At 38.7% G+C, this 27,719-nt stretch overlaps 1 protein-coding gene across 1 annotated transcript in view; it reads right to left on the bottom strand.

Moving 5' to 3' along the window:
* Positions 1-27,719, bottom strand: part of FAF1 (Fas associated factor 1) — a 160,489-nt gene that overhangs the window by 129,122 nt on the left and 3,648 nt on the right. Inside the window, exon 2 of the mRNA XM_084266118.1 lies at positions 13,082-13,150. Coding sequence (XP_084122244.1) covers positions 13,082-13,150 — 69 coding nt within the window. The remainder of the gene's footprint in view (positions 1-13,081; positions 13,151-27,719) is intronic.

The raw sequence follows: 27,719 nt of genomic DNA, 5'->3' as shown, positions 1-27,719 counted from the left end.
ACCTGATCCTCTTTCCAAGTGGACTATGGTCAAGCAGACATTCAGGGTTTGTTTTTTTTTTTTTGTCCTTCCAAACAGGAATTATTCTATCATCAAAACCAGCCTGTGTTTCTAATATACAGTAATTTAAAAGATGTATTACCCTTGAAACAATTTTAATAACAAGTGCATTAAATCTATACATGGATTATTAAATATAAAGATACCCCATCTAGCTCAGAAAATGTCTTCAGCTTTCAATAACCTGTTGCCAAAAGTGCTACCAAGGAAGAAACTCCCCATGCTTACACGTTTCTCACACTATATCCACAACTGTCACTGCTGGATACTGGGTACCACAGCTTTGACAGGTATTTTCCTGTTCTAATGCTGTCATGATTTATTTCACTTCATAGAGTGAAGCTCTCCTTGAGTGGAAAATTATAGGGGGGTTAGAAGATCATTTTTTCTCCCCCCAAGCCAAGAATCTTAGGTGTGTCTCTGTACTACCCATATACAAATGCTACTGTAGCACTGTTCAAACCTGGAACAGAGGAATAGAAGCAAGGACATAGTTATTTGTTTCAATGGTAATACTCAAACAACTACCAGACCCACATCTTCTTTAAAAGATTTGTAAGCCAAATTTAGTTATTCTTGATTTATACATTTTGTTTAAAGGTATTAGTCATATATCCAGGAATTAAAACAATTTAAAAATTTATTAAGCCCTGCATGACCAGATCTAGTTGGAAATGCTTTTGACCAGTCTAAAAGTAACTTCCAATCTCAAGTACTCTATGACTTTACCACCCAACAGCATAGGATGTATCAATAAACAGTACTGAGAATCCTGTTTGTTTAAATGAATGGGAAGACAGGAACACTGGCCCAAAGAGTGCCAGTTACAAAGGTTCGAAGTAACAATACCTTTTTTGGCTTTTGTTTCAGCAGCAAGCTTCTGGTCTCAAAATATATTAAATCCAACTCTGTTGTTGTTTCTCACAAACACAGAAATCAATAAAGCAATAGGGTTAATGAAAGGTTACCAAATTCATTAATAGTTTGGGCAACCCAGAAGTTCTGTGGCATTCTACAAACAGATTGAAATTATTGAAGTGCCTAAAGAATGTTGTGAAGCAGACTGTGAAATTCAAAGCTTTTCCTGAAGGGAATATTAACGTACATTGATTAGTCAGTTCTGACTAAACTTACATCTTTAAGAGTACAAAACAGTGTTAGAGAGAAAAACAAGAGCCACCATTATCTTAATAACCTGATTAAGCAACAACGTTGATGACTTCTCTCAATAACACACAGTTACAGTACTAACCATTAAAAAGTAATTACACACATCTTGCAGTGACTCTCATGCCAGGGGAATGAGGATCCTATGAATAATTATGAATAGACTGTGGTATGTTAGCTAGCACAAACATTAAACTCCCAAGTTTAAAATACTCAATGGTTATCACCAAGTTGAAGACAGACTGGATTTGCCAATCATACGATTTAAAAGCAGAGGTCTTCATATACTGCTTGTATATTCAAACAAGGTGGGGAATTCTTTCCACTTCATGAACCACAGATGGGAGGTATGTTTTTAGACTTCCAGAATTTAAAAGTGATGGGTGAGTTATCTTACAAGTTAAAAGCAGAACCAGGCAAAAGCACAGTTAAAGGCTTCTGCAGTGGGTATGGTGGGAAAAGACCATGGCCATCTTATGTTCGCTCTTCTTTCCAATCTCCATACTACACAATGGCTTTGGCTGACAGATGCACACCCTGTCCTGGGTCCTTTAGAACTTTCCTCATTCAAACCTCCACCCCAACTAAGAGCAAGAGCTTTTACAAAGCACAACATAGGATCACCTTTCCAAAACAGAGTATTAGAAAACACATCTCCAGGCAAAGAAGGAAGTAAGTTCAAGCAGCATGGTGCTGAAAGAGGCTTTCAGAAGAGGCTAGAGGGATGTAAACACCCTGCACATGTGAAAGCTGCATGAGCTTCACTGACATAAATATCAGCTTATTACAACCAATACAAGTTTATGTATGAATCAGCTCACACAGAAATTTAGAAGCCTTATTTAGGTTTGAATGAATTCAGCGAGACCACTGCAGACTACTTAATACAGCCCACACAAGGCTTTATGTTTGTTTAGCTAAAGTTGAGAAGATTTACATTAAACAAACAAAACACACAAATGAGGCATAGCCACGGGGTAATAGGGACTGCCACAGCACATGATTTAATCCAAAATCCAAAACTGTCCAACCAAACAGCATCAACAGCTTCAGAAAATCACAGGGAAATATAATGGAGTAAATTAATCATAGGGAATTTTCTTCCAACCCCCGATTTTCTGTAGGTCTGAGATCAGATTTCTAGTAATCTTTGGGTTTTGTTGTATTCCACTTAATGTAATGAAATTCAGGAAGAGCTTTCTTTGATGAAAGGATTCATTTACCATGACTTCAAAAAAATCTATATTCTTCCACAAATACTACAACTCTTAAATTTTCCTTTTGGTTTAAAATATCTGGCAAGCTAAAAATAACTTTTTTAGAGAATAAAAATCTGAACTTTCCTGCTCATTTTGCCTTTTCTTCCTATCAGATATTTAAAATCTCTGTGATTAAAAAAAACATTTCTCTCAAATCACAAACTCTGAAAGTTTACCCCATGCTGCTTCCTATATTAGCAGGAGACAGCTCACCACCTTCAAGGAAGGAATGCTAGCAGTTTTCAGGACTGTATTTTGAAATATAACAACAACAACAAAAGGTTGTTTTGTTGTTTCACACTACAAAACAAATAGAAACCTATTTGAGTATTTGACCAACCCTTTCCACATATTATCTCAGATGTATTTCTCAGTTTGATTGCACGAGTGAAGACAACAGCAAAAGCTACATACAAAACCTCAGGACAGGAGGAGAGATGACACACAAGATAAATGTAGTGTGGTGGTGAGTTCCATAAGATAAAAAAATAATCAATAACTGTTGATTCTAGAAAATCAGCCAGTATTCCTCTGGGCTATCGATCCATCCTGCTACAGAATCATTCAAGATCTGTTGAATTTAAACAATTTTTTTTTAATCTGAAAGTGTAATAAAATATACTAAAATGTCTTCATTAAGCAATCCATAATAGAATAGAAAAGTTATTCCTTATCTTTCTTATTTTACATTTCCACAGCATCAAAAGGATCATTTGTACTATTCTGTTTACAACTATAATTCCAATGCAATTAATTCTATTCCAAATTTGAGCTACATGTGATATTCCCCCTGAAATACAATACACTTACTCCAATTTTGTTGTTTTCACGTGATAAAGATTTAAAAATTAAGGTTTAAAATCCATTATTTTATTTGCTATTCAAACAAAATAAATGGAAGATCAAATTCCAAATGCTCCATACAATGGGGAGCTTTTAAAAAAGAAAAGGAAATAAAAAACAAAAGTAGACAAATGTTATCTGCAGGGGAAAAAACAAATAATTAAATGATAGGAGATAAGGAAAGCATTAGTGAGACAAAATGGGCATGAAAGGACCAAAAAAGCAAAAGTTAATTTAAAATTACTTCCAAACTGTAAATCTCTGTGACAAAGGAGCATACTTGTATATACAACACTAAAGCAAAACAGGAGAAGCACAAAGATTTATTAGTTCCTTTTGAGCACAGGAGTATTTCTTACAATGAAACTACCTTACAGGGTTCTGCCACATGCACAGATTTCTGTCCTAACACTAAGTGTTTTGAAATAATGCTCCCCTAATAACTTTCTTTTTTGGCAAATACTAGTCTGGGCTTGTATTTTCAACAGAACTGATAACAATGGGTAATGTCTGATGTTGAACAGGTCAAAACATTTGTTCTGACCTGCTAATACTGTGATTTACAGCAATAAAAAAGTAGAGAAATTAGGAATAAATAGCAGAACTTTTACTAATCAATGCTGAGAAAAGCACACTGCAAGTATTAGTCAAGTATTTCAGTCAACCTGCATCAATAAAATTAAGGTTTACTGAAATATACCATAATACCATCACTTCTTTTGGCCCCAAGGCATCAAGATTGTACTGAGATGCCCAAGCAGAGGGATGTGGTTTCTGTGCAGATTCATGCAAGTACCGTATCTTGCCTGTTACAGGCAAGTATATGATGTGTTATTCTAAACAAGAAATTCCATTAAATGATCTGCAGAAATACCCATTATTTTAGACCAGAAGTGTTTTTCTTTTTTAAATAAAATAAAAATTTAAAAATACAGTCACCTTCCTACATACACAGCTACTTTGAAACCATTACTTTAACAAGTAATGGCTGCTACCAGTTAAAAGCCCCGAGAAATACTATTTGGATTAGATTTTTAAAGAATGCAGTAACATTTAAATCAAAAAATATTACTAATTATGCCCCAAGTAGTAACAGAAGCAACCTCTACCTTTGTTATCTTTGGCAAGGTTTTCAAGGCAAAGAAAGGAGTCAGGTTTTCCCTGTAGCTTGTTATACTTGCTGGCGTTTCCCCAGCTTTGCAAGTCTCAGAGTATTTCCAAGCACTAGACGTGAAGTTACACCCACAAAGTTTTTCCACAGGATGCCAACATTTGTCCCCATCGTGGTTAAAATTTAACCAAAAGCTGTAATTGAACTACAATGAAACGTCTTCTATGCATTCTGCTTTATTTCAGCTTGCTTTCTTTACAACAAATATACTTCATGAAAGGCTGCAAAACAATAGAATTGCTAATAAAGCAAAAAATTAACATTTCATCAAAAAATGCCACATGAATATATTCATACAGATGATTCAGTTCATCAGCAAGACAGCACGCATTGAAATACTTCACAATTAGCACTCTAGATGTGGTTTCCCATTTCTCCCTACTTCTTTGGTGGCTTCAACAAACTTTTTTCCTGTAGTTCCTGCAACATGCCGAAATACACTAGGAAGCCTTTCAACAGCTAGATCTACTTCTCTTATGCTAGAAAAACACACCCACATTTTGCATAGTTCTTATAATTTATATTGTCACTGCAGAATTCCACAAAGAAAGCACAATCTCGATAATAAATACATAATTGGATGTATTTTCCTAGTGTGATGGAAATAAATAACATGAACAGATTTATAAGAAACTTATGGGTTGTTATCTATCCAAGCTGAAACTCCATTTCAACAGGAATAAAGGCAAATAATGTTTATTATTATTTATTCCATTATTACCATTATTATTATTCAAAAATAAAAGAATAATTATACAAGATTTCACTTATGAGTTTGGAAACCAGAAAGTCCATTTTCAAAGTATTTAACTTAAAACTCGCCCCAAGTATTTCTCTTTGTACCTCTCCACAGCCTGTGCTATACTGCTGGTACTGCAGCAAAGTAGGTCTTGCAAGACCAGCTAAGGAGAGTTTATTTAAATAAAACAAGGACAGAACTGTTAAGATATTTAACAATATAATAAGTAAGTCCATCTTTTAAATACTCTGCTTTGAAAGTCTGAAGGGTGTAGATGACTCCTGCCTTCTTTGGTAAGGTCTTTTTCAATTAAGGTTCACTTGCAAAATAGGCACAGCATTGGCACACATGCTGGTTCTCAAATTATTTAATTTACTTCACTTTTCTCCTAGTGATCCATTCCTAGGATGACTCCATGACAGATGCATCACTTGTCAAACACACGTTCATAAGACGTATGCACTTTTCAGTTCAACTAGCCATGGAGTTACATACTACAAACTACTTTCAGACACTTCATTACCTGCCACTTCACTATTAACATACGGTCATGGTTTTACCCCAGCTGAGAGCTGAGATCCACACAGCTGCCTGCTCATTAAAGGAAAAGAGCAGGGGAAGAAGGGGAGGGAAAAGGAAGAGGCAAATAACAACCCCAAAACCAAGAAACCAAAAGCCTGTGGGTTGGGATAAGGATAGTTTACTAAAATAGCAGAAAGATAAAATATAACAATGCTAACAGGACTTTAGAGCAAAAAATATATGAAACTGTTGATACACAATGCAGTTTCTCACCGAACCCACAGCCCAGAGCCGTCCTGGAACCCGACTGTCCCCCAAAAACCGCGTGTCCCAGAGCCGCCCTCGGCCTTCCTCCCATCAGCCCCCCTTTATACTGAGCAGGATGGAATTGGCATGGAATACCCCCTTTGGCCAGTTTGGGTCACCTGTCCTGGCATCATCCCCTCCTTTCTCATTAATAGAGAAATATGAATAACTGAGAATGTCCTTGACTGTCTGACAGCAACTAAAAACATCAGGGTGTTATCAGCACGGCTTTCATTTTAACTCTCAAACACAGCATTCCATCCGCTGCTACAAAAGAAGTTAACTCCATCCAGACTGAAACCAGGACACATACTCAAGAAATTTGCTCTTAAATGTGAATGTCTCAAGATAACTTAATGATAAGCAATCTTCATATAAACTGCCAATACAAACCTCTGAAAATAAGTGTTTGCAGAATGTAAAGCAGGTGGGTAATGCCTGTACATAGCCACACCGCTGCTATTAGACACTACTGTGATCTCGGGTGCTGCTTTTCTGTTATTCTCAAAACACCAAAAAAACTCTCCACTATGAGAAACAAGAGTCTTTTTCCTCAAACAGAAACCTAAGTTTATTAGTCCCATTGCTTGCTTGACAACTACACAAGAAAAACTTCAGTCAACAAGCTCATTTCTTAAGGAACTAAATATTTGGAAAGGAGACACAACATGCATTACTTGACAGCAAAGTTTTACCTAAAATCTCCTCAGGTCTCTTTCTGTCCAGACATTAAATTTTCCTGTGCACCATCACAACCACATTGCTACAAAATACAGCCATAAAACACATAATCACAATCCCTTTGGCATCCTCCAGTAAACAGAGCAGGCTTTTTCTATTAGAAAAATTACAGTTAAAACAAAGTTATCAAAATTAATTATTTGAAATTAACATAATCCCTTTAGTGTCTAGAGGACTATCTGATATACTGCAAACCATGCCATTTGCTAGAATTGCAAAGGGTTGAAAGATAAGGATTTCTTCACAGGTACTGAAGAATTAATCCAGTTTAACAGGAACAAAAAGGTGTTCATCTAAGAGACACTTTGCCCACGCTATACCAGTTTTACCCCATCGAGAAATATTTACCTTGTTATGCTCTCCTTCAATCAGCTACATGAGAATTAATCCCTTCAGATTCAATCAACAACACAACTACAAAGCTTAGATGAAACAGTGTTAAAGAAACTTAAAGCCATGACTCTTTACTGCCTTAAATTTAAAAAAAAAAATAAAAAAATTAAAAAATCACTCTCTCCTTGAGAGGGATCAGTTTTTAAATCCTCCCAAATGACTGCCCTCAAATTGCAGGACAGAATAATTCACCTATTCACTGCTAATTCATGGTTTCCATAAAGTTGTAAAATACAGTCCATCTGTTGCAAACTTGGTCTCATCTTTAAACATGGTAGACCAAAATGAGCCCTAAATACAGTTAGTCACTAAACAAATAGTTTTACAATGTTAAAATCTGAGCAGTGCCTTAAAAATACAAGACAGGAATGACACTGCACAGCACCACTTCTCCGCAAGGAAAGCTCAAGTACTCCCACGCTCTGAGGCAGTCAAGACTTCTTCCATGAAACAAGAACAATGTCTCAACAGAGGAGCAAGTTCAAGAAATTAGAACTGTTTTCACCAAGTTCCCAAACAATCTCTCTCAGACAAGGTTTTGTTCTGATAAGGAGACACAATTATTGGGTCATTGGTGAGGGATGAAAAAAAAAAAGACATCCCTCTAGATCTATTGCACAATTTAGCTGTTACTTGTTGGGGTAAAGTGCATTTGGAGTGGTTTTTTGTACCTGATTAGTTCAAGCCAAGATGCATGGGAATCTAATAATTTTGAGATAGCAGGCTACAGATGAGGAAAACAATTAATTTCAGTTTTCAATTCTTTCTCTACAGACAAGCCAGAAACTGTCCCCTTCCCAGCCTCTTTCTTTACAGGAACAACACTGAAAATTGAGGTTCTTGGATATTTACATAGTATCAGCAGCTACAGCATTGATTAGAGCTTTCATGGAGTTCCTTATAAAAATCACAAAATATGGCAATGTTAATGTGATCCAAGCCATATTTTTTCAAACCTCTTTTGAAAGATCAAAGGGACATCCAAACAAGAAAACAAATCCAAAGACAACCTGTTTTTTTGGGGAAAAAAATTATCCAAGGACCAACCAGTGTAATAAAATACTATTTTTATTCAAAACAATCAAAACTTTAGAACACTCAGGTGCTATTTTTATACTCCATTTAGTATGTTTGCTTCCTTGCAAGTGTCAGGACATATATATGACATTTTTATTGTGTTTGGCTTCATTTTATTTTAAACTGTAATTGCTCTGTTGACCACTTTCTGATGTCTAACAGACCACTTGCAGGCAATGGACCAAGGCTGATGCAGAGACACAACACAATAAATTAAAACTTTTGCTCTTGTTGAGGCCATGTGAAATGACTGTCACAGTGGCCATGTATCAAACACTTTCCTACATCATCTGAGCTATCAACTATTGCTGTTATTAAGTCTCATAAGAAAGTAGTTGGATTTGGTAGGACCATGAAGTGTGGGCTACCTTGCTGCTAGCAGAGGTAAACTTCCATCCTTGAAGGATATTAGTGAGGCAACAAAGCAGTACTCTTATTTTGCATTCTGCAAGTAATGAATCTTAATTTCCTCCACATGTATTAGTGGCCGTGGTTGGCTGGGTTTGGGTTTTTTTAATAGATGAATGTGCATAGAGCTATGTGGAAAACCATACCATGCTTACAACTGCCCACACATCTCCACATTTCATACAGTCTTCAATGTAGAAAACATACAAAAAAGAAACATCTGTTTTACCCAAAATTAAAACATTCAGAAGTAAATAAAAACAATTTAATATTGATGGGGCTTTTAAGAATTAGCTAGTTGTCTCTGCTACCACCCAGCTGCATGAAATACACAGCATGCATCTGAGCTTACTCAATGACACAGAAACGTCACTTCAGTAGCTGCAAAAATCCCTAGAAATACAAAGAATGAGAAATCAGATGATTTCTGCAAACAGAGATCCCTAATTTAACAGAAAGCACGTTGAAAACTTCCAAAAGAGATTTCTGTAGTCATTTTTAAAACAAAAGTTCACATCCAGTTTTATTGTGTCCTGCCAGAAGAGATTAATAAGGCAGCTGGGCACACAAGACACACCTGCAACTCCCGTATTTCCTGAAGAACAGGCACTGTGCCCACAGGATGCTTGCACTAACAGGATGCCTGCCCCCTAACATTACTTGCCATTACCTAACTCAAAGCTTCCTTCTCCCTTAGCTCTGCTGGCAGCAGGGTTTTGAATGCTATCCAGACTACTCAGTGCTGTATCAGCTGACAATAACATTTGACAGGACACCAAGATCCAGATGAGGACACCAGTCAAAAATAAAACTTTAAAAGCTCCTTAAAAAAACCCAAAATAAATAAGGGGGATAAAGACACCTCTGGTTCCCACAGCAGGTATGACTGTTTATTTGACTGCAGGGGGAATGTTACTAATAAACCAATAAGTCCATGTTGCTACCAGTGGAAATCCCTCACACATAGTCCTAATGCAAGGAGCACACCATGAACTTCTTGCTAGTCCCACAGTGAGCGTTGTCAGATGTGTGCCATACTCAGTATGCAATGCTGAAGTCAGGAAAGCACCAGGTCAACAACAGAAGATAAAGGGGCCAATGTAACAAACGCCATCTCCGTAATGTGCGGTCCTTGTTCTCCAGCCACCGAAATACAGCTCGCTTGGAAGGAAACTAGAGAGCTGCTACACATATGACAACGCTGTCCCACATTTAAGGAAAAGAAATGGCCCTGTGCCAAACAAATTAATCACCTAGCTTCTGGAGGCAGACCAATTCAGATCAATTAAAAAAAATGTACAAAGAGATACCACATCAAAGCTTTCGCAGGGCAAACCAGTTAGAAAGAGAGACAAAAGAAATCGTTAGTGTATTAGTTTTTACCAACTTGTGCTGAGATTTACTACAGATTATAACAACAGAACTAATTTCATGGTTAGATAGAAAGCAGTAAAAGATACATGTGACAGATTGTTGATAATTGTCAAGAGCCAATGGCTCATTTTTCATCCAGGAATTCCATCTAAACTGGCACCTAGCTCAATTCATCTTTTTTTTTTTTTAAATTCTCTCTTTCCAAAGACAACATTACATAAAAATAAATATAAATACATTACCAAAATGGGTACTTATATTAAAAAAAATCCCTTCTTACAAACAACAGCTATTTTTAAGAGGTTTTAAACTCTAAGATGCAAAACCCTCTCAAGCTTTTGGATATGCTACCCATTCAAAAGAAAAAATATAGTTGAGAATTAAAGCTTTATAAAAACAGATGCTTTTTTCTGCAATTAAAGCTTTATTAAAATAATTTGCTCTTTCCAAAGTACAGGAGTGCTTTCTGTCAGCTGACTCCTGGAAGTTGTGTACAACAGGAACTGTAAGTCATCACACTTCCAGGTGCGCTGAACTGCCGGCTTCACTGAAGTTACACTGTGCTTTCAGCCTCTCGCACAACACAGAATCATGAAGCCAACCAGAACAGGAAGGCACACAGGTAATTTTAAGGACATATTTTGAAAATAAAAAACAGTTGAGGGTGTAGGGAGGGCTGTGGTTTGGGTTTTTTTTTTATAATCATACATACATCTATAGTGAAGTGACTACGGTATAACACACCTCCTTTATTTTTTTCCTTCTCAAAGTGATGTTAAGTAATACTTACATTACGATATCTATTGAAAAAGGCATGTAATAACAATAATTTTAAATCAGAGAACAGGAGTAACTACAGAAATGACTATACTAGACAGGAAAAAAAAAAACACCAAACCAGAAAATCCAGTAGGGTGAATCCTGCTTTTCATTCAAAAATCCTGTTCTGATTATAAGCACAGAACATAAAGTCACTCTATATATGAAGGATTTGATATTTTCATTAAATCTTTGAAAGGTTCAGGAGACCTTGTGCAAGATCAAGTGTATGTGCAGATACACTTGATATCAAGAGAGAAAAGTGATATGACTTATGCAATAACATCATATATAAAAGGGTCCATATTGCATACAGTCAGGAAGTACATTACAGATTCCTGCATTAATGGGTTGTTTCCTTTAAATACATACCATCATAAGAAACATTTCAAAAGACACATAGTTGGGATTTTTCATACTTTTTTTATTGTCTTTACACAGAGCTTAAGATACATTTATATTGTCATTCTTACCTTCAAATGCCAAAACAGGAGGTCATCGTTTAAATGGGCAAGCTATGAAACCATCAGGTTTTATAGCAGACAAACTCCTAACTTTTGCTTCCTGGGATGTTAAAAACGCTTGTAAATTAATAGATCCCAAAGAAACGACACTCAGGAAGTAACATATCAACAACCCTGGCAAGCTTAAAAGACTTGCTGGATCCATTTATTGTAGAACAGTTTCATAAAGACAACGGCCTGAGGAGATTATTATAGTCTCTCCATTGATCTTCTGTATCTTACAGAAGACTTGTAACATTTTGTTGCTCAGCCTATAACAAGCCTAGAAATGAGGCTACAGTGTTCGAACACAGAAAAAATAAACCCTAAGCTGCTATACAGGCAGCACACCACCGCAAAGGCCAAGCCAGACCCAACAGCAGGAAACTAATTCTTGCCAAGATTAGACTTCGTGATCCCACCAAGTATTTTATATGCTGTCAGCACATATGCATTCCTCTGAAGCACTCATGATCCATTTGATTTTAAGCACCTGAATAAAGCCTAGCAACTAAACATTTATGAACGACAGTTCCCTTTATCACTTCACACAGAAATAAACAAGATTTGAATGCTGCAAAACAAACGACTCAGATTTAAATCTGATTTAATTTCAATAGAAGATAAATTAATGACAGCTTATATTGTGCTAAAATATCCTATAGAGGAATAGACATGATGACTTCTAACCTTACTGAAGTACCAAGACATTGGTGACATCTTTGCCCCTGATGCTAAAAATCTACTAGCAAGACCAGGGGGGGGAAAAATGATATGGAGAAAATAAGCAGCAGGAATATTGCAACAGTGCAAACAAAAAAACCCTCAAGAAAGCTTACCCAAAATCACAGTATGTGCAATATGACATTAGAAACTTGTTTTGTGAAATATATAAGCTCTGCCATGCCCGTGCACTCTGATGTCCTTCTCCATCAGCCTACGCCAGTAAGTGTTTCGCTGTTTCTGTTTTGGGATCCTCCTGCTTTACAGCACCAGTTAACTTTTGCTGAAGTCCCAAAGAAATTACGATGCCCCTGAGTTGTGTCTTACAAGGTTCAAGAAACAACAGGTGCTCAGGGGAATCTTCAACCCAGGTCCCCAGCACAGTCTCTGATACTGCAAAGCTTTTTCCCCCCAAACAGGCAAATGGAACCGAGATACAAACAATGAAGAGCAAGTAAGCAATCACAGCCTGAGACCCCAACTTCCTTAACTTAGGGGCTTGGTTTTCCCCTAATGCTGCAGAAGTGCTCCTGAACTTAGGTTGATCACTTCCTAACAGGACTTGTGTAGCTTTCTAATTCATATTACCCTAGGTGCCTCACAGAAGCTTTCCTGACCAAATAGAGCTCTAATTTTACTTCCAATCTCAAGGAAGTAAAAGAATCTACATTTTCTCATAAAAAATCCCCCCAAAAATTAATTCAACACCTGTATGACTATATTGTACTACTATAGGTTATGTTTATCAAAAACATGAACTTGGTAAGCCTCTAAATAAGACACACAAAATTAAGCAAAGTTAGAGAAGACAGGGCATATACAACTCTCTGTCATCTTAACTTGGCAATGAGGCTTTAACAGACCAGGAAGAGCCCTGACCCCACTGTAAGACACCCCAAATTTGAAATAAAGTCTTGGCAAGATGGAACATCACTGTTACATGAAGTTGATGAAGTCAGTTTTTCTGAATACTTACCACTAGATCCCAGTTATTTTGTTCAAGCAATGTTATAGCTTCATCAATATTTTCAATACCAGTACATGCCTATAAAGAAATAGAAACAGTAAACAGAATTAAAAGCATTGATTAAAATCAGAGTATTAATACTTTTAATGTAATTAATATCAGTAGAATGATGGAAAAGATATAGGTCTTTAATTTCTGTTAGGATAAGGTAATCAAAAAATGAGATTTCAAGTTTTAAATGTGAAACACTTCGATATAATTCCTTGTTCTGTTGGAGGATTATTGTGTAACCTTGAGCAAGTCACCTAGGGAAGCAAGACAAAGTAGTTATTTGTAAAAATAGGACAACTGTGCTGTCCCATAAAGGTGTTTTGAGAATTCTACATTCTAAATTATGAAACACTCATACTACCTTAAAAGGTAGCAAAAAGATACTTCATACTTTCAATTCTGTTTAATATGACTGAAATATTTTGTCTAAAGCCAGAAACACATATAGAAACCCTACTGCCTCCACCATCATCTCGTATCCCTCCTTATGCTAGGTGTTAGCACAGTGCAATGTAAAAGGAAAAAGAATTTTTGATCAAAGTACCAACTTACTACTTACTCCCTGTACAAATGAGCACCACTTGTGGAACTATTTAAAATAGACTAAGCTACTTAGAAGACTACACAAAGAAACATTTACACTGTTTTCCTTTCAGATAAAACACTTGCATGTTGTTCTAGCCCTATACTCTGGCGTTACCTACTTCAAGAAATCTAATCCAATAGCATTTTTGAAGTAGCGACAACATCCCACAAAATGGTACTGTAAATTGAGCTTGCTTCCAAATATGAGAGAACACCTCCACTCAGCTAAAACCTTCACCCAGCACCCTGCATTCTTCTTTTAAATATTCAACTTCAGCAGGCAGAGCATCGCTATTCATTCTGCCACACATTTGCTCCCATTCACACTGGAGGATATCAGATACATTTCACCAGAGGGGAAAAACAGAAACAGTTAAGGTTCTTTCTGGATTTACTTTTCATCCTAATCAAAGCTATGCTCTGTATTCAAGCACACAGGATGAGTTCAGAGTTTTACAAGATCTGAAACACGATCACCTCCCTTCTGCTCCACCACAGAGTTATATAAAAAGTTTATATAACACTACATTTAGAAAATTCAACCTTTTGACAGTAATAAAACAGTTAGATAGCAGCAAACAGATCAGATTTCCTGATTCCAAAGTATATAGTCCTATTTTCCCTTTACACAATCAGAGAAAAAGGGGGCTAGGCACTGAAACAGCCACTTTTTTCTTTTTTCCTCCTTCCCAACACATCTAAAGCCATCAGGTCATATGTTTTCCACACTCTGATTCTTCTCCAAATTCACAATACAAAAGGAAGACATAAAAAGTAGGAAAGAAATCATGGAGAAAAATGCTAACTCTCTCTTCCCAAAATCAATGCTGAAGAATTCCACGCTTATGAAGCAATACATGAAACACAAAGCAGACCAATCTGGAGAATCACAAGAAGACTTTTTAGAGACTTTTTGCCGGCAGAGGGGAAGCAGCAGTTTCTATTGATCCACAAATGCTCTCATCGCCTGATTGATTCTCTCTGGAACAAGACTAAATTTTTTCCATTGCTCACAGCATGCTGTGTTAATACTGAACTTTACCCACTTCGCTTCTGGAGTGCTGAAAGAAACTAAAAAATACAGTTTCGTTCTTCAGCAGGATCATTTTGCCTTCTCTTCATTACTTCTTGCAGTTACTTCTGAATTTCAAGTGAGATGACACTTTCAGCACACCCCTTAGCAAATGTGAAGGTTGTAGACACTTACACCAGGTACACTGCCAGAGCGCAGAGCTTGAGCTTGTCATTTCTGAAATCGTGAGAGGATTCACACTACCATCAACCTGCCACTGAAACTGACATTGATAGCTCTGCTAGGAGGTAGTCTTACATTGAGAAAACATTGGCAGAAGTGACAGTCTGAGGTTGTGTTTACAGTTAAGTGAAACACACTTAATCTTAAATCTTCAAGTAGAGTTAGTGCTAGTCATTTATCAGCCCCCAAAACTCCACATGACTTTTCCAGGAACTAAGTTGTGCTCCAAGCTACAGTAAGAACCTGACCATCAATGTGTTGTTTTCAACCCTGAGCTGAGCAGATGAAGCCAAGGGGAGGGTACCTAGAATACAGACCTCAAACACCAGTTTTAGTCACCCTCTCTTCTGTATCACCCCTGCAGCTCAGCTGACTTACAACTGTCCCCATGCACACTCTTAGCCCATACCAACTGCAAATCCATTCAGCTCGCTTTGGCTCTTATTTTGAGATAAAATGAACAAAATTATCTTACCCCTCTGCCACAGCAGACAGGGAAAGGAGTTACCTCGTCACAGAGAAAGCAGAGTAATTAAGCAACTAATTCACTTGTGTGGCTACATCCTTCCTAAATCATCTTGTTGGTGATTTACAATCTAGATAAATCCTGCCCTTGCTCTCTTAGCAACCTCACTGGGTAACAAAATAGGCAGGTGTAAACAATAAATAAAAATCAAAACTATCAGAACTTACAATACCCAAGAAAAGCAGTTTTGTCAAAACCCCTCATTTTTAACATTTGATTTTGAGGAGCTGGAAAACTAAGATTTCACATTCCAGATGGAACATTTCTGCTAGATGTCAACAAAAGAGAAAACAAACATTTCTGAATGACAATGAACGAATGAGTGCTGCTTATCACCATAACCACAAAACAGACATTCCAAGATCTTCCTCAGCACCCTGTTAATATCACAGTTGCAGCAAACTAAGATTGTTCAGAACAGCATTTCAGTGTTCAGACCCTACATACCACCACGTACAAACCCCTGCCTCAAGTCATGACCTCTTAGTAAGACAAAAATCAAAACAAAACCCTAAAAATTAGTTTACTTCCTTTTAACTTCATCATGTCATGCAAAATAAATTCAAGAAAATAACCTGTTTCGCATGTCTTTAGTTTTCCCCAAGACATTAAGCACATGAGACAGGTAGTCCCTCACTGGCAAGCGTGATGTGACTGACACCAAGGACTCTGTAGGGCCAGACTATTTCCAGAACAACCTGGCCTGCTCTACCTTGGTTTTCTGTAGGGAAACACACACAGAAAGCCAGGGAGTCCTGTGAGCAACCAAATCAAAGAGTGGCTCCTTGCAGGTTTGTCTCTCAGCCCTAATTACAAGAACTGATTTAAGCTTTTCTTATGGGTGGACTTCTTTTGATTGACCTCTTTCTGCATTACCTGGCTGTATTTTTATGAATTTTGGAATGATTTAACTGCTCTAAGTCCAGGGAACACCTAGGCACCAGAAGGCTATAATGCCTTACTTAGATAGGAAGGCAGACTAGGTCTCACAGGGTGTATTTATGCACAATATATGAAGATTTTTTTGCTTGGTTTTATGCCTTTCCCCCTACCCAATCAACAACAACTGAATGGGGGAAAAAATATTAAATTTGCATAGAAACAGAAAGAAAAAAAACCTTTAAAAAGTATACCAAAGCAGATGAGCTCCAAAGACAGAAAAACACATCTTTGTTACTAAGCAAGTAAATTAAGACTAGTTTACAGGAATTTTTTTTTGTTTTTTGGATTCACAGATTCCATTCAGCTTTATTTTCATGACAGACCCACTTCATACAAAGCATTCAATATTTTAGAAGAAAATTCCTATCAACTACTACTAACTCTTGATTCAATCAACACCCAGCACATCCTCTAAGTCAAACTGAAAGGAACAAATAAGCACAGTAAAGGTAGAACCTTCAAGGGTGTCCTGGTTTCAGCTGGAATATAATACTTTTTTCTTCCTGGTAGCTGACATAAACCTGTGGTTTAGATTTAGGATGAGAACAATGCTGATAATACACTGATGTTTTAGTTGTCACTAAGTTGTGCTTACACTAAGTCAAGGACTTTTCAACTTCTCATGCCCTGCCAAGAAGAATGCTGGAGATGCATGAGAAGCTGGGAGGGGACACAGCCAGGACAACTGACCCAAACTGGCCAACTAGCCATATGGATATTCCATACCCTATGATGCCACACTCAGCATGTAACTGAAGGGAGTAGGCAGGGGGAGATGTGTATGTGATTGTTGCTCATGGTTGGGATGGGCATTGGTCAGTGACTGTACTGTGCATCACTTGTTTTGTATATATTATTATTAATAATTTTTCTCTCCCCCATCTCACTGAGAGGGAAAATGAGCCAGCAGCTGTATGGTGTTTAGCTGCCTGTTAAACCACAACAAAGGCTCACTTATTTGTAAACCTTTACACATCAAAAAGAAACCAGAGATTTTTTTTTTTTTTATTTTATTTTTAAGGACAAGGAGAAGAAAAGTTAGAACAAGTTTCTTCTCTCTGCATTTCCTCTAAATCTAGGATAGCATTTTTGCCTTTCACAACAGTTCCAGAGACTGTGTAGTCCCTTCTGTGTTTTTTTTTTCCAGACCACACAAGAGGAAAATGAATGTGAAGATGAGAACACTATTGCTTTGTTCTGAATGCATAAAATCAGATTCTGAAGATAAAGTTATTGAATGTTAAAACAAGTTTCTTAGCATCCAGCTTTTCCAGGCCCAATAACCATTTCCATCAGGCAGATTTGAATACAATAAAATTTCAGGTAGTTTTGCAGATAAACTGTCACCTTAGTGATGGAGAGCTTACCCTTGGAATGAATCACAGTTAACTATAAGGGGTCCTATTTAACTGGCACAGTAACCTTAATCACTGTTACATAAACGTAGCAAAGTAGCCACCAAGGAAACAATTCAGTAGGAGAGAAGCTGAGGGTGTTCAAGGTGCTCAGGACAAACCTAAGAGGTGCTTCCCACAAGCTGTAATGCAGGATGACAGACTTGCTCTTCCAAATCCCTCGCAGGGTGGTCTGACCACGGCAGCCGTAACAGCTGGATCTGGGTTTTAAGACCCTCTGTGACCCCCCACCTCAACAGTGCAGGCTTTAGCCTACCTCCACATCCCAGGAAAGCAGCTGCCTTCCCCATCTGGAGGCAGCTGCCGTTGGAAATGCTCCTCCGGCACCTGCTGCAGAGATCCAGGCAGTTGTTCTACAGCAAAGCTGGAAGGGACAACTGCTGCTCCTAACACAGAGAGCCAGGCTGTTACTTCTGCAAAAGCTGGGAACGCAACAAACAGCTGTTGCTGACTCAAATACAGAGTCAGGCTACTGTTGCCCCGACAGACAGCGGGTGGCAGTTGTTGCACAGAAGCCGGGAGCAAATGGTATTTGGCAGCGAGGCAAAATTTCTCTCACCTGTGGCACCGTTCCCCTTCTCACCAAGGCAACACACAGCAGCCAAAAGTATCCAGAAGGCCACATTCAGCCTAACAGCCAGGAGCTGGGTACAGAGGACTTAGAAGTCTGCCCCTCTCAAAATTTTTGGTGAGCAGCTCTGTATTTCCATTGACTACCACCAGCAGCTCTATTTTCTCCAAACAAGGGCCATCTCTAAGCTAACCCAAACTAGACATTAGCCTAGAACATTCTGTACAACAGGTTCAGGCCCATTAAAATCAGACAGATGGCTGAGAGTTACACTGTGCACCACACTCTCCTGTGAAACTCAGTTGGGGAAAAAAAGGGAAAAAATAATCATCTTACTTTGTGTCTGACTAATCTCCATAGGCACTCTTCTGCAGTCAACATCCTCAGCTGAAGCCTCCTGCAGTATTTAGAGCAGATATAGGTAACCCTGCTCAGCCCACATAACCACAAGGATACAACTAGAGCCATAGCTCCAAGTACTCAGAACAGCAACAGACTCAGAAAACTAATCTCCAAAATAAAACCACACCAGTTGTCAACTACAGACTTTTTTCCCCCTTGCTAATATCGCATCCATCTGTCTCAGAATAAGACTAAACTACCATGATTCAATCTAACACCTAGTCTTCCAACATTAAAACAGCTGATGCAGACTCTCCTGTGCTGGATGAAAAAGGGGAAAGAAGCTTTCTGCCCATCAGCATTTTGCTATAACCACAGCCCAGTCCACCTTTTTAATATTTATACCAAGCTACAATGCCCACAGAAACAACTACACTAAGGCACCACAAGACTCAACAGGTGAGATCACCTTGGAAGAAAAGCTTTCACCCCTTGGGATCTCCCCCAAAACCCCAGGAAGCAAGCATTAACACATTTCCATCCACTGCACCCTACTTTTCAAAAGACCAAATAATTTTTAGCACTAGATACAGCAATGCAACTCTATTCCACAAAGCTATGTAAGGTTTTAAAGAGAAATCAAAAACACTGACAAAGAACAAAGATTGTTAAAATCAATTCATTATTCCTTCAGTAACTTACTCTTCAAAAGATAAGAGACTAGGAGCATGGAAAACTCTTTTTGAGTACAAGCCACTAACCTGCTCAGAAGGACGGCTGAATTCTCCAGGTCAGGAGCTTCAAAACAAAGTAAGACTCAGAGCCGTTCTTAATAGCATATGAAAGATAGCACAGGGTATTACTTGCATATTTCACCTCCAATATGACCAAAATTTAGTTTGCTGGTTTATTCACCTCTTCAATTACAAACAGACAGATCAGTTCTCAGACACACTTCAGCTTCCTGTCAGGTTTTGCATATCTCCAAAGACAGAAAGTCTACAGTCTCTCTGGACAGGCTGTTCCAATGTTTCACCTGCTTTCCCTGGGGGAAAAGTTTCCTTGTATTTAATCATAATTTCCCTGTATTTAATAATAATTTCCCTTTCTATCACCTGCATCCACTACCTCTTGTCCTTGGACTGGTCAGCTCCAACAAACCTGGCTCAATATTTTCTATCACCCACTGTATCGAGTGATACACTCGCTGGATGAGACAGCAACAGGATCCTCCCTTCAGCTTCTCTCCCAGGCTACACAAACACAGCCCCTTAATCTCACCTCTCACAAATCATGCTACAGCCTCCTCCCCACCAAGGCAGCCCTCCACTGGAATTGCTCCACTTTGTCAACAGAGTGACTGATACTGGACATGGTACTCCTGGTAGTAGTGGTCTCACTAGTACCAAGTAGAGGGGAAATGGTGTCCCTCAGTCTCATGGCTTACTAGTGCAGCCCTGTCCTGGTTTCAGTCAGGATGGAGTTCACTTCTTTTGTAGCAGCGGATGGAATGCTGTGTTTGAGAGTTAAAATGAAAGCAGTGCTAATAACACCCTGATGTTTTTAGTTGCTGTCAGACAGTCAAGGACATTCTCAGTTATTCATATTTCTCTATTCATGAGAAAGGAGGGGATGAAGCCAGGACAGGTGACCCAAACGGGCCAAAGAGAGTATTCCATGCCAATTCCATCCTGCTCAGTATAAAGGGGGGCTGATGGGAGGAGGAGCGGGGGCGGCTCCGGGACGCGCGGTTCTTGGGGGACGGTCGGGTTCTGGGACGGCTCTGGGTGGCACGGCCTGAGCTGTGGGTTCGGTGAGAAACTGCATTGTGTATCAACAGCTTCATATATTTTTGCTCTAAAATCCTGTTAGCACTGTTATGTTTTATCTTTCTGCTATTTTAGTAAACTGTCCTTATCCCAACCCACGGGCTTTTGGTTTCTTGGTTTTGGGGTTGTTATTTCCCCATTCCTTTTCCCTTCCCTTGCCTCTCACACAGCCCCCCCCCTTCTTCCCCTGCTCTTTTCCTTTAAAGAGCAGGCAGCTGCGTGGATCTCAGCTCTCAGTCGGGGTAAAACCACAACAAGCCCACTATGTGACTTCTATTTCTACTAGAAGAATCCATAATTCTCTTTCTAAGCAGTCCTAATAAAAGCCAGGCTTAAGGATATAGGATTTTCAAATAACCTGTTTCTAGAGTGCTAACACAGAACATTGCTTTCTTTTCCTGCCCTTTATGAGGAGAACAGCTCAGTAATCGAAGATGATAATTAGAACTCTATAAAGCAGCCAAGGGCAGCTCCAGATGTTATTACTAGAAGTCTACTCAAACCCAGAAAGCTTTAGGACACTAGTTGACCTAGGACATATTACTGAGAAAGTTTTCTTGAAAATTCAGGCAAACACTGTTGCAATGGTAATTACCTGAAGGCAACCGAAACAAAACACTTGTTCCCCCAATGGAGGAGTTAAGTTGAAACAATATGCTCAGCCAAGCAAGTGAAGACTTTAGTACCATAATACCAGATTTAGGATCCATGTGTAACTCCCCTCTGGGCTAGCAAGAGACTCAGAACATTCACATCCTCACAACAGAGATTTTTCTGTACTTCATCTCTTCTCACTCCAGAGTCCCACCTGCCACGGGACCACCTCCACAGACTGCAACACCAGCCACATACATGTACCTCTGTGGCATCCTCTATCATTCTAACCTTGCAACAACCCTACTGACGCAATGAGACTGTTCTTACTATGAGTCATCCATGGTTATTAAATTAACTTTTACTTCTTTGTTTCAGACAAACACTTTAAAAAAAAAATCCAGGCATATCGACTGAGACGCAAACCGAAAGGTCACCTACTGCAAGCACCAAAATGAAGACTGAAGAATGCTTCTCTGTTTTAACATAACTCAGAAGACCATCTGGTAAAAAAACAAGCAGATTCACCAGCTGTTCACTTAACAAAAACAAGCTAATATTACCGGTATCAGAAATTGAGAAAAGCTTTAAGCAAACATGCCAGGCTAAAGCTTTGCCTGATGCATTTCAACTCCTACCTCCAACTATTTACAATCTTGATTGTTCTGCTATTTGAGCATCACCTTAAGCAAAACGCTGAAGTAAGGAACCATTCGTCCCTTTCTATGGGAGGAGTGGGGGTGTAAAAAAAAAAAAAATAAAAAAAGAAAATGCTATTTCTGAATGTCACAGAAGACATTTCTACCTATTAGTAGAAATGAATGAACTTCGTCTGTGCTCCAAGATGACTGAAGCTTTATGAAAAAAGCAAGCAGGGTACAAAGTCTGAACTGGTAGCATGAAGCTCTAACCACTTCTTAGCAGAACTAGCTAACTTGGCACCACACTAACCACTTTCAAATGGTTTCCAGCAGACTTTGAACACACTCAAGATTCTGGAGGAAATTCTGTTTCCAGAATACTATGAAGGCACATCCCTAGGAAGCCCACGAGCTGAGCCAAGACATGAACTCTAGTCTCCCAAGCCCCGTGCTAATGATCCAGCATTTAAGCCACATGCACTACATAAAAAGAGCAGTGCTCAAACCAAATTAAAAAACAAACCAAAACAAAAGTCAGTGCCCGATAATTAGTACTCTGGACTACTAAATCCATTTGTCTTTCCTGAAGGCTGCCTTTTCCCAGAACTACAAAATGCTTTAGTTTGGATTATTCCAAAGTTTCTGTGATTGTTTAATACTTTAACAGAAATATGTCAGTGAAGGAAAAAAAAAAAACATGGCCTGAACCACAGTCATTTTGCTCTTACAATATCTTATTCATTATCACCTAAGAAGAAAACCTGATGGAAAACAGAGAAGTGCATGCATTGGACAAACACTTTTGCTTACTGGATATTTGCAGTCATCTCCTTTCTCATTGCCTCAAAAGCAGTAGAACCTTCAAAACAACTGAAGAATAAATAAAAGCCACTTTCCAGATAAGCACACAGAAGAAAAGTAGTAATCCATACAAAATATTTTACTCAACATTCCACAAAAACTCATAATTTTTTGGTAAAGAACAGGATCACAACGAATGGACCACAAAAACCATCAGGGGCTGGAGTACCTCTCCGATGAGGAAAGGCTGAGATGTCCCTGTTCTTTGCAAGGGAGTTGGACCAGAGATCTTTCAAGGTCCCTTCCAACCCAGACTGTTCTATGATTCAGTTCTTCAAAACCTGGAAATGTTATCCAAAATAGGAAAACAGAAGAACACTGAAATCCCAGCAAAGCACAGGTCATACCACAATGCAGGCCAACAAGGACATAGAAGACACAGAAATTACATAAGCTTTTCAAAGCATCGGGACAAGGAAGCCTGCCAGAGAGGCAGTGGGACCAAAGGAATTAGTCAAAGAAGGTAAGGGCGTATCAAAAAAGCTAAATTAATTCAGTGCACTCATACTGACTACATAAGGACCATCCTATAACAAAACTGCTCTATCCAGAGAACACTCTCATCCTTAAACATCAGCGCCCATATGAGCTCTTTGGCTAATTTTACTCAGGTGCAAAGCAGAAGGGTTGAAGATTTCTACAGGTCAGACAAATTTGACTTCTGTACCATAAGAAATAGCAGAAATAGCAGTAAAGTATATAGAACAGGATTAGTATATACATTAATGAGACACACTTTTCCTCAAAGTGAACACAGCTTCTACAGAGCAAACTCACATATCACAAAACTCAGATGTCTCTGAAGAACACAAGACTAACTCAGCTGACAGTTTATTTACAAAGTCTTATAACAAACCCTATCATCAAGCTCTTCGAGTGCTGACTTCCAGAAACCAGTATGAAGCAAATCCACTCAAATCCTGTTTCTTTCAGCTCTTTCCTAAGGACCAGCCACTGCTACAGATGAGACATTAGGCCAGCTGGGTCTTCGATCTGAGCCGATATGGCACCTTTGATATTTGCTCACACAAACAACCTGACCTTTAAAGAAAAAAAAATATAATAGAGGTGACTCAGTTTCAGAGTTCTTGTCTGTTATAAATTGTTTCCTGCAAAAGGTAGATTATGAAACCTACATAAAATAACTCAAGGGCTAACGTATTCTGATCTAGTTTCAAAACAGCTCTTAAGAACTTCAGGTTTAATGAATTATCTTTTGAAAGCATAACTACTGCTGCAGAACAAAGACCTGCTCAACCAGTTAGACATAGAGGACCAGTAGGTGACTACTCTGACAGACCAAACAAAATGTAATGCATACATTAGGACTTCAGTTTCCTCTTTGAGCAGTTTGTTTTTACAATTACACATTACCTAGTCAACTCTAAAAAATGGGTTTAATTAGTAGGTATCAATCCAGCCAGCAAGCATGTCATTTCCTTTCATCCAAATGATAAGGAACAAGTAGAATGTTAGGTACTTCCCCAGGCTTTTTATTCTAGTTCTTACAGTAGTTAAAAACAAGGACTCATCTAATGCTCGCCCCACAAATGCACATACTTACCTACTGACTCGAAAGATACAAAAGCCTATCAAATGTATACCATATAGCTCTTTTAATATGCTATTAACCCTTGCTTCTAGTAGGAAATAGATAACCCTTAGGTTATCCTTTGCAACCTTTAGTAGGAAATTAATAACCCTTGCTTCTAGTAGGAAAACGTAAAAACTAGGCTTGTGATGGTAAGGAACCTTAAGAACTGCCCAAATAGAGGGAGGAATTCCACCCTTTCAGACTTCACAGGACCAATGCAAAATTCTTAAGATAGGAGATTCTCAGGACCCCTTAAGACAGCTTCTTCAAATCCTCACCTCTCCGTTCACACACCTCCTTCTACACAAAAATATGAACTGTGAATGAACCTTGCTTACCAGGAAACATTAAGCACATTTTATTTTCAATGTGCCAAATAACTTTCACATTACTTTTCAATGAAAGCATACTCCTAGCCTCTGGGAGTACATGTAATTATTAATTTCAATATTATAATTAGTATTAGTTGTCATGGCATTTGAAAAAAGATCCTACAGCTACCACCTCCCAATCTGTTTCAGTGACCTACTAACCCAAATACCTATATGAATGGGCTGATGGAAATGGTGACATGATTACTATGATGTGAAGAGTCTTTTCAAGGTAATTGAATGAAAAGAACACCATAAACCTCTTTCTAAAGATGAATCGGTGCAGATCCAGTGGTAAATTATTTAGGTTCTTAGAGCGGGGCTGTAATGCACGCAAATCAATAGTATCCTGTTTCTCCTCTATAAATGCCAGATAGTCTTTCTAATTAACTATTTCTAATTAACTATCTGCCCTTATGTAAGATAAATTAGACATTCAAGGAAAAGCCAGCTATCAGTGGAAACATCCGAGTTATCATGTTTCTAAGTGGGCATCACTCTCACTTCAACTTCTTATTTGTGACTCTGGAATCTACTTCACCTTTCTGGCCCTTAATCTGAAGGTGACTGGTCAATCAAACTAGCTTTGTTCTGCAAAATGTGAGCTTTGGGATTACAGATAAGGCTAAAAGTACCTACAGAAATTAAACTGCTGATTCCTCAGAAACACACAAAGAACAACTTAATATAAGCAACAGTCTTGCTAGCAGAAAACAACAATCAAAACCAAACTGCAACATACTACATGCAGTATGCTTTTATCAAGTCTCTGAACCCTAAGGCTATTTACAGCAAACAAAACCAACCATTGCAAAACAAGAGGTCCAACCACCAGTTCCAGTGCTGTTACTGTGTAAAACACAAAATTGTAAGATGTGACAAAAAGCAAAAAGGATTTAAAGGAATTCTAATCACAGTGTGAACTAAGAGGCCTTATAGGTATGAGCATCAACATCCTGGAACGTCCTAAGGTCCCCTTTTTCACACTGAAAAACAGCCCTGTCAACTATTTCAAAATTTAGCTAAGGATACAGTAGCCTATACCCACAAAAAGGGTCAGGTAAGACAGTGCTGAGCATCTTGGCACCTAACTATTAGGAACTTTGCAGAGCTCACTTTTACCTAAAGATACCCAGTATGAGGGGATGAAGAAACAAACCTGTCTCTCCCAAACCCTGATTTCTAACTGGCAGAGTACTGGATTTCCTTCCAACTACTACAGAGAGAGCAGCTGGTATGCTCTGGGAGTACCCACCACATTGTCTTCTGCAGAGAGGCCACACAGAAGAATGGTTTGGTATGAGCAAGACTGAGGTTTTAAGCTCAGACAGATCTGAACACATACAAAACCAGATGTTTAGGTGCCCATGGAGACTTTCTGATGAAAATGTAGGCCTACAAGAACTTAAACATAAGTTGGAGACCACTTTCCATAGATTTAAACTTTGATTGGAAGTCTATTCAGCACCTGTTTTTTGCTGAGGACCTTCTTTCATGTGAACTGCCAAATACCTGACAGAAAGTCAGCAAAGACATCAAGAACAGTCCTTTCTGCTCCAATGCCTTAATGGCAAAAACCACAATTTATTTCAGAAATCAATGTTAACTCTGCTATTTGCTCACAAACCCTTAGTGGATCATAGAATCATAGACTGGCATGGGTTGGAAGGGACCCCAAGGATCATAGAGCTCCAACCCCCCTGTCACAGGCAGGGCCACCAACCTCAGGCCTGGATCTACACCAGGTTGCCCAGGGCCCCATCCAACCTGGCCTTGAACACCTCCAGGGACAGGGCAGCCACTACTTCTCTGGGCAGCCTGTTCCAGCACCTCACCACTCTCTCTGTAAAAACCTTCCCCCTAATATCTAATCTAAACCTTCCTTCCATTAGTTTTAATCCATTCCCCCTTGTCCTGCCATTGTCTATCCTTTTAAAAAGTTGAATCCCCTCCTGTTTATAAGCTCCCTTCAGGTACTGGAAGGCTGCAATGAGGTCCCCTTACAGAAAACGGATAAACACTCTTCCAGCCCTCAGCATAAGTAACAGTGCAGGGCAAGAAACAAGGGTACTGACTGAAAGCTATTCCTGTATTGACCTTCTTCACCCATCACACTGTCATATTGGCAGTAACTTAGAAGTGATGAAAAACCTGACCCAGCATACCAACACACACAGAAGACAAAGATCCCTTAACACCTCCACCCTACCATACTCCCCATACCCCCCCAAAAAACCCCAACAAAATTCACACATGTAAATTCTCCACACAGACTGTTAGACAGTGAGAACAGTGTGCATAACAGAGATAATCTTGTACAGGCCAGGAGTAGACAGTTGTTTTTCATAACCATAAAAAAAAAACAAACCCCAAACTTCTGAACTTCAAATATATCTTGTCAGTCACTCAGCAGCACTGTTTCTTTAATTTCAGCCACTACAGAAGGAAATAAGTAGTTTGAATTACAACTAAATCTTAAAAAAAAAAAATTACTAATAATATGATTTATCAATGACACAGTCATTTTATAACTTAGAACATGATCATCTAGCATGCTTTCTCACTTTCCTGTAACTGATGGCAATGAGGTTCTTCCTTCCTAATTCCCCCTTGCTGCTCCCACAAACCTCTGTTTTTTGAAACAGATTGACACAAAAGTGAAGTTTGGAAAAAAAAACCAAAAGATGTTTTTACATACATGTATGTGACTCACAACAAAGCAGCCTGTTACTCAGCTGAAGAAAAACCTCACAAACCTCACCTCACTTTGCTTCCCCATGAACACAGCTGGAACACAGAAGGAAGAAGAAAACTACTGGATATCTGAATGAAAAAAAAAAACCCACGATTTTGAGTCCTGCCATTCCACTCCAAAGTCTTCCCACTCAGGCCAAAGCTTGAGCTACTTATTTATTTGGTCAATGGAAATTTTGCATGGAATTCACGGCTTTCCTGGCCACCCAGGAGCTGGTAACTCCCACAGTACTCCAGCTCTTAGGCCCACTCTATGTTTAGGAATTGTTGTGAGGACAACCACATAGCACGAATAAAGGGGTCCTGGACACAGCAA

The sequence above is a fragment of the Gallinula chloropus genome, assembly GCF_964237585.1.
Source record: "Gallinula chloropus genome assembly, chromosome: 6".
NCBI classification, from domain to species: domain Eukaryota; kingdom Metazoa; phylum Chordata; class Aves; order Gruiformes; family Rallidae; genus Gallinula; species Gallinula chloropus.
This window is presented reverse-complemented; position numbering and strand designations above follow the sequence as displayed.